Source organism: Quercus lobata, chromosome 2, assembly GCF_001633185.2.
Source record: "Quercus lobata isolate SW786 chromosome 2, ValleyOak3.0 Primary Assembly, whole genome shotgun sequence".
Lineage (NCBI taxonomy): Eukaryota > Viridiplantae > Streptophyta > Magnoliopsida > Fagales > Fagaceae > Quercus > Quercus lobata.
The window spans coordinates 7519243-7531165 of NC_044905.1; the positions used below are offsets into that span (position 1 = coordinate 7519243).

The window sequence follows — 11923 nt, forward strand, 5'->3', positions numbered from 1 at the left end:
AGCTTGTCAACTTCATCACAGATTCTAACTGATATTATATAACATTGCATGGTATATTCTGGAATGGCAGTCATCGCTGCCTTAATAAGCACAAGTCGGCATGCAGGAGAGAGATATTTGGTTTTCCATCCCACCAATTTTGCTTGAATTCTTTCCACTACAAATTGGAAGTCATTTCGGCGTCTCCCTTTATGCAAAATAGGGAAGCCGAGATACCTACCTAGATTAGAAGTTTTATTAATCCCCAGAAGTTGCACTAATTCTTCCTTTGTTTCTTTAGGAGTATTTAGGGAGAAAAACACTTTAGACTTAACCTTGCTAATCTTCTGCCCCGTGAGCTCACAAAATTCCTCCAACACATCAACTATTGCCTCACAATTGGCCCGGTCAACTTTGGCATAAAGAAGCAAATCATTGGCAAAAAAAGAATGAGAAAATCTGGGACCACCACGTGAAGCCTTCACTTTTACCCACTTACCCTCTTCACATTTCTTATTTATGAGGGAGCTTAGGAATTCCATACAAAGTATGAAGATATAAGGGGATATGGGGTCTCCTTGTCTCAACCCTCTAGAGGGGTACATCCACCCAAAAGAAAAAGTGTTATTTATTTATTTTAGATTTCATAGAATTGAACATATAATATTTTAGGAATATTGTTTTTTTATTGTCGCAATAGGTGAAATTCAATATCATATCTTTTATTTGATTACAATTTTTTTTATTAATTGAGTTAATACTCAAATGTCCTAAATTACCACTGCGCACCACTAGTGCGGTGGTCATTCCACAAGTATAAATGCTTGTGGAGTATGGTTGGTAATGACCAAGATTCAAGAGGAAGGCGTATGTCATAGATTGGAATTCTATTTTATCTATAAAATATAATAATAATAATAATAATAATAAACCACTCAAATATTCCAAACTGTGACAGTGTTCAAGAATTAAAGTTTTTATTTTCTTTTCTTTTTAATTTAAAGAATTAGAGCCGTTATTTCTGTTGTACATACCCCAAAAAACAAAAACAAAAAAAACAATGAAATGAAAAGGATACTTGTCCTCAATGCTATCTCCTGAATGCCATACTCTTCAAATTTGTAAGAGAGTATAGTTTAGTCAATAAATAGTATTGCTCTGCTAAATGAATTGCTTTTGCTTTGGCCAAATTTTAAACACATAACAACAACAACAAAAATTTAAGAAATCTTTTTTTTTTTTTGAATTTTAAGAAATTTTAATTTACTTATTATGTTATTATATGACATCAATTACGTTCACTTTTATGATAATTGTTAGAATTTATATAATTCTATATACAAAAATAATAACTATCATATTAAATATTTGTGTGTATTGCACGGTCCATGGGCCCAAGTATGTCTATGAGTCTATGACAACAGCCTACGAAGGATGCAAATGCAAAACCCTAGTCGGAGTTGACGGAAGACCCGAAAATGACCGATAAGCTATCAACGTTCTTTGATTCCGGTATCTACCGGTTCGAAAACTCGAACGCGGTTTTCATCGATCCGGTTCGAGCCATGAACCGTTCATACACCCGGTTTAGGGTTTCTCCTTCTGAGTACTATTCTCGCTTCTTCGAATCCAAACCCGCGGGTCAAGAATCCAAGGTTTCATCCAATTCGAGAAAGCGAAAGCGTAAAGAGAAGAAGAAGAAGCCTCACGCTCTCAATGAACGCGAAAAAATCGCCGATCAACGACACCAGGTACTTACCAAACGTCACCTTTTTTGGTTTCCGAGAAAATTGTAGGAAATTTAAGCAGTTGAGTCATTTTACAAGAAAAGCATTTCCTGGAAAATTGTTTTATTTTCTTGTGTGAGCTGGAAAACGTTTTCCGGTGTTTGGCATGCACAGAAAATTAGTAATATTTATTGTATTTTTCAAAACATGAGAGAGCAACTGTGAGATTGAGATTGTTAAATTGTATTCCAGAAGGGCAAAACTTAGGTACATTTCGTTAGGTGCGGTACATTAGGTTTCCCAATTAAATTTAACAACATAATTGTGTTTGAATCTAATTGAGGGAACCTTGTGTTCGGTACCTAAAAAACTGTACCTAAGTTTTATTGTTTCCGGAAAATAAAAGCTGAAAATAAACTACATTAAGTTTTATTAGGATTTTTTGATGCTGCTAGACACTGTAAAACTTGGAATTAGTTGAGAACAATTTTGTATTTGAAACGTATTGTTTGAAGAGGAGGAAATTAGGGTTAGGTGCAGGGTTTATTCGTTTTGTTGTAGACGGTTCTGGAAATGATTGAGGGTTGTGAGGTTGGTTGTGCTTGTGTTGCAGGAAGTAAGGCCTTTGTTACTGAAGGCACATGAATGTTTGATGAGAGAAACTGATCTATTGGAGGTAATGAGCAATCTGCGGAGTGATTTTGATTCCTCGAGAGGATGCGGGGACTCAGTTTCGCCTGGTGTTCTAGAACAATCTTTTGTTGAATTGGGACGGGTGTGGCAAGCCCCTCTATATGAGATAACTCTTAATTTCAATCAATGTGAGAAGTCAAATGCTGATGGAGGTCAGTTTCATTATCAAGAATGTTCCTATAACTATGAAATATGTAGGGAAATGAGGTTTGAATTATTTATATGAATTCACCAAGGTTTCCTATTGACTAAAAGAGATTTCAGCATATTGATTTTTAGCAAAAACCGGAAACAATGTGATATATTTACTTATTGTGTGTTTGGGTAAGGAATATTTGGGCAGAACTTGGGCACATTGTGAAATTTTATATTTTATAGTAAGTTGTTGTTATTGGGTGGAAGTTTCTTACTTTATATTTTTGAGGCTTCATTTCCAATTTCCGCCTAAAAGCGCAACAGAATAAATTTGTAAGAGCTTTGGCCACTATTGGTAGCCACAGTTTTAGTGTCTTCCCTCGATGTCTTAGAAATATTTCTGGGTGCCCTTGCATGAGCTTGCAAGTTCTCTCCTTGTCTATGTGACGGAGACATAAGCTTGTTGAAATCTCTCCATGAATTATTTCATGCTACTGAATACTGACTAGAGATGATGGAGGAACTATTTACTCATATTGCTCCACTTGTTGGTCCATGCCCAGACTTTAATACCAACTTTGTATTCTTAATTGTGATTTCTATCAAGTTACTAAATAAAGATTTATATAAATATTTATACTTAACCGCGTCAGCTAGGATTAGCTTAGATGGGATTATTTGATCAAGTTAAGGTTATTTATATTGGTTACAAAATAATATGAATAGGTGAGAAATATTGTTTCAAAACATGCCTAAAAGCTTGCTTTGGAGGCATTGGTTTCCCTCCGAAGTAAAACCATCTGTCTTCCTGTGTGTGCTGCCATTATTTGCTCTTTCCAACACAATAGGTGGCTGAGGTGGCCATAACACTCTCTATCTGGGTCCCAACTTTCTCTTTCTAAACATTCAAGAAAACAAGCTTTGTAGAGTTGAGCTTCTTATCATTGATTGCGACAAACTCCTTTATATCTTATCAATTTTATATAGTAGTGGTCAGTGAAATTTTTGTTGGTGCAGATGATTGAGACTTCTTTTGGGTATGAATTTTATATTGAAACAATGAAATTAGTTATTGCTGGGATTTCAAATGAAGGGAATGTGAATCCCATCATTTGTGAATTTTAGTGTGATTAGCAAATTTTTCATATAAACACATGGTTCAGGTATTTAGTTCCAGTTGTTTGTCTTGATTTTCACTGTGGGATAAGCGATTAAGACAGATTTCTTGCAGTTGATTCTCAGATATCTGCAGAAGTTTTGATTTCATAATGTCCTAATTGTTAGTAACCATTAGAATTGATTTAATTATCTTTGTTTTGTTCAATTAGTGGCTTGTAAAAGGTGGGTTTGACACTTGACAGACTATATTTTTGAATTTTGTGTTCTAGTTTCCATGTGACATTGTGTCCCCAAGTTCTGCCAACTTATGTTCAATCCTTGATTTTCAGGTTCCCCAATCATGCAATACAGTGAACAAGGAGTGCTTCCTATCTTTGATAACTTAGTTCTCAATGAGACGGGTGATGATATCGAGGCTGAATTTCTTAGCAGTCAATATGTAATACCTCGAGAGAGCTCATTCTACATGGTATGTTGACTTGTTACTCCTTTTTTATCATGAAGGAAAACTCCCTTGAAGTGTCTAAGTTCACATTTTCTGCTTTTAGTTCCTGAGAAAAGATGAATATATATATACACCCCCCCCTCCCCCCCCCCCTTCCAATGTTTGACCCTGTTTTCATTTGAACCATTAGGATGCACTTTTCAAAATTGTTTCAATTTGATCTTTAGTTGAATCATATGCTTTTTAAATGTCATATGTACAGTATCCCAGTAGGGTTGCCATGTGTGCTCAAATACTTACATTCAGTTCAAGTGTGTCTTACACATCTTTATATGTTTTGTTTTTTGTTGTCATGTGGAAGTCTGATCTCGGGCAGATTCACAACCTGATTCCTGGTAATGTTTGCATAAAGAAGTTAATTATTTGTTGAGTCTACCTTAAAGTTAGCATTGTAGTTTTACTTCTAAAAAAGGTAAGCAGCCTAGGTCTGTAGCTAAGAACCCCAAGATAATTGCTGAAGGAAAATCAGCCTAGTTGGTAAATATCATCCATTTACGTTTCCTTCTAATTGTAGTCCTCTCTGTGTTTAATTAAATCACAAGCTTTTCATGGTCATTTAAATTGCAAGTTGTGATGTGGAAATTATTGGCTAGTGGGAATGATCCTCAACTTGTTTATACTTTATAATGCACACATGTGCACCTTTCATGAACCACTGTTTTTATTGACCCAATTGGTTTGGTTTAATGCCAACTTATCACTGTACCTTATCATATAAGTTGGCAATTTCATTTAGAGTCTATTAATTTTTGGCAAAGTACTGATTAAGTCAGAAAATTCTTGTTAGTTCTACTTGTTATATGATGTTTAATCTTTTATGCAGCTGACTCTGGTTGTGGCTTCAATCTTATTGTGATTGATCCACCATGGGAAAATGGAAGTGCCCATCAGAAGTCAAGGTATCAAACATTCTTTGCTTAATATACATGCTCTCTAGCTTTAGAAAATATTCAAGCTGTTGATAATTCTTTAATGATTCTCCAGCAAATGCACTCTTGTATCTGGAACATATATCATAAAAACTGTTCCTTCAAAAACAAGGCACTCCATATACTTCAGAGAAGGTTAATTTTGTCAATTGCATTATTTTGAAGGGAAACTACCCTACTGAGAATATAAGTTGTTTCTTTCTTCTTTTTCTTTATCCAGAAAGTTGTTTGATTGACAGATCAAGCAGATTTTTATCAAGCAGATAAAAATTCTTAATACTATTAGATTTGTTTTATCAGTACATGAATCAAAATGTAGTGGTTGATGACTGATTGAAAATTGTTGTTTTCTCTAATCCTTTCGTGTTAGAGTCTCATATGGCTTGTGAGGAATTTCACATTGATAGCAATTATAGATCTGTGCTAAATAGGGCAGTAATCAAGCTGAACTGAGTATTGCTGAAAACCCTAGTCAAGCTTCACTATCTTGTTTAGTCTCATATGGCTTGGCTTGCTATAATCAGCCAAAGAGATGACCACAGCATAGATATGTTGAGAACAGCAAAGATATGAACGTTGAAGGTGAATGATGAAATTTTCCATCTTGTCTCTTCTCAGAAAAGAGCAATTATAGATGCTAAAAAATGTCTTTATTAACTTATTTTGACAAATCCATATACTGAAATGGTTTCGACAGAACTAGGTGTGGGTTGTCTTCATTTTTATTGATAATCTGGCCATGGGTGATGGAGAAAGAGTCTTGAGTGATAACTATACAGAAACCTTTATCATTGTGGGTCCTCTTTGTTCATCTTTTTTTTTTTTTTTTTAATTGCTAATGGCAACTTTGTTGACTATGGTCTTTAAGTTGTTGACAGCTAAGACTTGCTTTTTTGGTTAGCTAAACAATTTTTCGTTGTTCATTTATTTTAAAAAATGTTGGGAGGACTAAGAGGTTTAAGGAATTATGTTTACAGGGTTGGCCCAAAATCCTTCACATAAATGGATTTTTGTGGGGTTTTCAAGCGACATCCTATGGCAAACCTTAATGAGGCTATATCTAACCTAAGTTTTGGTTTGTTGAGCTCTATATTCATGAACAAAATAATTTGCTTGAGCTCAGCTTGTTTACGAACTAGGATGCACGGACGCGGCATCCAGCCCAGCGCACCCGCGTCCGACGTGGCGACGAGGGAGGGACGCCGCAGACCGCGCGTCCGTGCCGCGTCGTGCCACGTGGCTGCTCCCGAATCAGGCCGACGCGGGCCGACGCGGCCAAAATCGGGCCGACTCAGTCCGTATCGGCCGTATCGGCCGAAACGGCCGAGTCAGGCCGAAATTCAAAAAAAAAAAAAAAAGTGCAAAACGCACCGTTTGACTTAACCTAAATACCCAAACCCTCTGAAACCCTCACACTTCATCCAAAACTCCCAAACTGCCTCTCTCACTCCGGCCCTCATCTCCCTTATTAATTATTATCTACTATTGCTCTTAAATTTGGTATTTGTTTATATAATGTGAAAAAGTATACTTAGCAATATATTAAACATATATTGTAAAAATATTTTTAATAACTTTTTAATCGCCGAGTCCTGCCGCACCCGCACCCACCTTTTTCAAAAATTGTCGAGTCCCGCACCCGCACCCGCACCCGCACCCGAGTCCCGAAACGCACCCGTGCTTCATAGTTTACGAAACAAGCCTCAAAATAAAGATTGAGCATGGCTTGTTTATAAATGAACATAAATAGTAAAGAGCCTTGTCGCTCAAATGGCAAGTCCTGTTGGTACCAATGGAGATGTCTAGGGTTCAAATCTATCATCCTCCCTATTGTAACTATCGATTTTTAATATAATAAATAAATAAAAAGAACATAAATAAGCTTTTTTCTGACCTGAGTTTGAGTTGTTTATGTATAATTTGGTTCGTTCACAACCCTAATGTTTTAAATACATTTTATGAGCTACAAGATTGGAATTACTATTTTTTGTGACTGAAGTCTAAGTTGAACAGTATTATAAGGGATATTATTCTCAACAATTATGTTTGTTTTTTGGTTCAATCATCATAATAGGTACCCAACTTTGCCCAACCATTATTTCTTATCGCTTCCTATCAAGCAACTTACTCACACAGATGGAGCACTTGTAGCCTTGTGGGTGACCAATAGAGAGAAATTACGTGGTTTTGTTGAGAAAGAGCTCTTTCCTGCTTGGGGAGTCAGATATGTGGCCAGTTTTTATTGGTTGAAGGTGCTCTCTCTCTCTCTTTATATACATCAAGCAGTTAGCCTTTACCTTACTTTTCCCTTCTCCAATAGTTATGGGTTAAGAGGACCATCAACAATGCTTACATTGATTTTATTTTATTTGTTGAGAAAGTGCTTACATTGAATTTTGGAGTGAACTATTAGTTAGTTCTTGGAGTTTGGGAGCTCCAATCTATAAAACCCCCTATTTTTACGACCTCATTAGAATCTTTCCACATATTTTCAAATCTTTCCACGTCATATTTTCTTTAAATGGTAAAATAATTAGTTCCATAGATATGCATAATCATAATAAATGACTATTAATAACAACCATATTCAGAAAAAAAATAAAACAAAGGGAGAAGATCATATTTGTTTTTGTAACTAGTATTTCATTCTATGCCAGTCCTTGTCCTTCAATTGCTTTATGAAACAATATGAATCTCTCTCTCTCTCACACACACATGCATGCACGTACAAAGTCCAACACGTGCACACATACGCATGGGCATGTACACCTGCATGCTGTCGTGGATTAGGTGTAAACCTTGTAAGCCAAGTTTTGAGAAAGGTTGAAACTTCTCATAATTATTTAAACCTTTGAAGAGCAATTTAGCAAGTTCATTGGGTTGCCATATTGGTTCTTTGTTTCTGAGATTTTATATTTGTGATAGAAGAATCATGATTTGCTGAACAAAAGCTTCACAGAATGTCTCCTTTGTTGTTAGCATTGATTATACTTCTCCCTTTCAAAAAATAATGGGTTAAAAGGATTCCTCAACAATGCTTAAATTTAATATTTGGAGCTTTGTTAGTCTCTTTTAACTGTTATTTAGTTCTTGGAGTTCGGGAACTCCAAAATTTCATTGTCTCTGAAATTCAGAGTATCTATTGCTTCATGAATTAGTGCTCTCTCTCTCTCTTTGTGGCACATACACAGATATGCATGTAAATGAAGTTTTGGAAAAGGTCAAAACAGCTCAGAAGTATTTAAATTAAAACTTATAGTTTGAGAACAAGCTGAAAAGTCATCTTTTACTGCTGTCACTGGGACAAATTGGGTCTGCATTCTGTACTGCCTGGCAAAATACACACACACCTACACATATTCCAGGGGAGATAACTAACATGAATATATGACATATTGTGCCAAATTGTGATTTAGCTTGAGTCTTGTAGGTAAAAGCAGATGGCTCGATGATTAATGATTTAGACCTCTTTCATCATAGACCATACGAATGCCTTTTATTGGGCCAATGCCATAGGAAGGTGAGCCTATATTATGCAGCTAGTCCCATTTTAATTGTTGATACCTTCTGAGTCTTTGTTGTTGATTCTTTTATATGTTTGCCACTTGTGCTTTTGATCCTTTGCAGGCCATGGATTCTAATTGCCAGTCAAAATCTAAGCCTGTACAAGATAATCAGATAATTATTAGCATCCCTGGAGATTACTCAAGGAAGCCCCCAGTTGGAGGTACTTTTGTCTTGACATAATGAGTTTATAATGTTAAACCAGCAGCATATCATACATATATGGACGAAGTTTATATACAACGAACTTTGGAAGAATTCCTCCAAACTGGGTTATGACAAGTGTCTTTGGTCATGTGAGAAGCAAATGGCCAATTGAGTGTGTTTATTAGACCCAAACAAGTCTTACCTACGTAGTCAGCCACCCCCTCATTCTGGAACATATATATATCTCTCTCTATCCGTTCTATCTCCTCTCTCCCAAACTCCCAAATCGGGCCTCCATGGCCAATTATATTGAGCTCACTCCTTCACTTCCGTTGCATGCCGCTCGCCACTGCCACTGCTACCACCGACGGTGGCTCCTAAGATCAATCCCTCTCTCTTTCTAAAGCTGAACTACCATGAACGAGTCTCAAGCTCCTCTCACAGACCAACTCTCTTTCTTTGATCTAAAGCGGAGGGTGCCACTCCACTATTGTCTCAACTCGGCCTGACATAGCCTAAAACCCCCATCCTCTCTCTGAAGCCTGACCCTCAAATCTCCCATATCTCTCCCTACCTTAAATTTCTCTCTCTTGGCATGTTTCTTTGATTCTGGGGCTCTTGTTTTGGGGATTTGACTGAGCCATGGTAAGGATTAGAAAGAGTGAACAGTTATGAAATGTGTATTTGCAAAAGGTGGATTTTAGGGGCTGAGGAGAATATGGGTTGGGTTTGTAAGGCACCAGTGGAGAGAGAAGTGGGTTAGGGGTTGCAAGGGCAGAGAGAGAAAAGGGTAGGAGGAGAAGGTGAAGCTTTGTTCGTGTCTGATAATTCAATTTATTGGTCATGTGCTTCTCACATGACCAAATGCACTTGTCAATTTTTCATTTTGCCACCTAACCCAGTTTGGAGTTTTTTCCTCCAAACTGGGTTGTATATAAACTTTGTCCCATATATATTCAAAATTTACTCATTTTCCTAATTTATAAAATCTCTAGTTAAATTATTTTGTTATTGTTTTGATCATTTTTAGTCTGTGGCTATATCCAGCTCAGGATATAGTTGAATATTCTGTTTCTTTTAGAACAACATGAGCTTGTTCTTTAATTGAAAACTACTTTTTGGCCATTGTTTTAACTAGCTTAACAGAATCTATGTAACCATTGAATTACATCTGCTTGTTGATTTTGTTTAGGGTTGCTGATGGATTATGTTCCAGGGTTCAAGCCGGCTCGATGTATAGAACTATTTGCTAGAGAAATGATTTCTGGATGGACTTCTTGGGGGAATGAACCGCTTCATTTTCAGGAGTTGAGATATTTTATTAGGGATTGATGAGTGGTGTACCTGGGCAAACATAACTTATGGGGACCTCAAACATAGTTCAATAGTTCCTTATTTAATTTCATTTTGAAAGATGCAAATCCTGTTCTTGCTGATTTGTTATTGTGATTAAATGAGCTCGATGGGTAAGAGTTCCGCTTGAAATAATGTGTCCATGAAGCTCCAACCACTGCCAGTACTTGGAATCTGTATGCGTGCCTCTGCCTTGATCGAGGTCCAGGATGCCCATGTTTCAAGACTATGAGGATGTAGTAGATCTAGTGAGTGAGTAGGAGGAGAATATTCATATACTGTGCGAGTAGATTGTATTTTCCTTTGTTATGTGGAGGCATTGAAGTTAGCATTTTTGCATGAAGGAGGATGATTGTCATAAATTGCTCTCAATTTTGTTCATTCATTCGTTTTTATTTAATAGGTGGTTAATTTGTAATTATAGATTGTTTGAGGACTGCTTTTTCCAAACAGCAACTTTTGATTTTGTCGATGAGGTCCTTGCCCCAGGGCTTACGTTTTACCTCGAAGTTAAGACAATTGTACTTGAGAATAATAGTAATGTTTTTATTTTTTATTTTTGGGTTGCAAATTGGATTGTAATGATATTGCTGGCATGAAGAATTGAAGATCGCACTATTGTCTTATAAAGATCCAAATTTTGTCAATTAAAAGTAACTGAAAAACAATTTGTTGCAGCCTTGCAGGACAATGGTTAAACAAACTCTTAGGTGCTTTTTGGTCGTAGAATCTTCCATTCTATGGTTTAAATTCCTGTTTAATTCTAGAAATATTACATCATGAGTCGTTACATTTTTTATTTTAAAGAGTTTAAATCTATGGCGTTCACTCTTGATAATAGTTTTTTATCATCAAACCAAAACACTAATCAGTTTTTGATTTAAGCGGGAATTAAACCTAGATCTTCTATTCAATCATTAAAGAATTTACCAGTAAATTCATATAGAAAACATGTTATACTTATTTGTAAGGAAAATTTAACTAGATATATTTTAATTATAGGTAATCAAATATTTATTTCATAAAAAGGACATCATGTTCATGATGGAGAATACATTGAACTTAAAACATAATCACATATCAAATATTATAATGAAGTTATCTACTAATATTATTGTAGGGTGTGTTCCACTAAAGTATTTTCAAATCTAAAACCGAGGATTGAGGCATAGGACCCAATTCAAGCGTTTGAAATGAAAAAGTAACACTTGCCAGGAAAACAAATAAATGTAATAAGAATATAATCTCCCAATTATTCTAAATGCAAAAAGGTAGGCTACATAGGGTCTTCAGTAGTACGTGGTTTACTACTTTACATTATGTTAAAAAGAGACTATGTAGTATGTACTACTTGACATTAGGTTAAAAAATTTAAAAATAAATAATCAAAATATAGAAGTAGAAGCAAGAAATTGTAAAGCATCTCTAGGGCTCTATACTGTTTGGAGAGTCACTAGTTACTTTTTATTTTTGCCTACCTATTTTTTTCAAATACAATTTTTTAATAGGCTCTCTATCATTTCTCTATTCCAATTTTTTCTTTATTCTTTTTTTAATATTTCTTTATTCTTCCTGTAAGGACACGATTCCTGCGCGGCCCAGTGACATTTTCGGGTTCACGCGGGAGAGATCCCTCACAATACGATTTGTAGAGAGTGGGCTTGAAAAGCTTGGGCTTGGTCACGGGGGGATGGTCCGGTCTGGATTTCAGAAAGATCCCTGTGGAAAATGGACTGGGCCTAAACGTTTAAAGCCCCGCCATACTGCCACCT

The 11923-nt window shown here is 36.0% G+C and overlaps 1 protein-coding gene across 2 annotated transcripts; it reads left to right on the forward strand.

Annotated features, from left to right (window-relative positions):
- Nucleotides 1–1351: 1351 nt before the first annotated feature.
- LOC115974285 (methyltransferase-like protein 2) lies at nucleotides 1352–10777 on the forward strand. 2 transcript variants are annotated; one of them, XM_031094558.1, is made up of 9 exons: nucleotides 1352–1730; nucleotides 2320–2551; nucleotides 3983–4122; nucleotides 4460–4493; nucleotides 4982–5057; nucleotides 7162–7339; nucleotides 8518–8607; nucleotides 8715–8814; nucleotides 10015–10777. In XM_031094558.1, exons 1-9 carry the CDS (start codon nucleotides 1458–1460, stop codon nucleotides 10128–10130), a joined length of 1239 nt encoding a protein of 412 aa, XP_030950418.1. In that variant the 5' UTR covers nucleotides 1352–1457; the 3' UTR covers nucleotides 10131–10777. The 2 variants fall into 2 exon arrangements, with proteins under 2 accessions (XP_030950418.1, XP_030950417.1); XM_031094557.1 differs by having other exon boundaries at nucleotides 1354–1730; nucleotides 9991–10777.
- Nucleotides 10778–11923: the final 1146 nt, after the last annotated feature.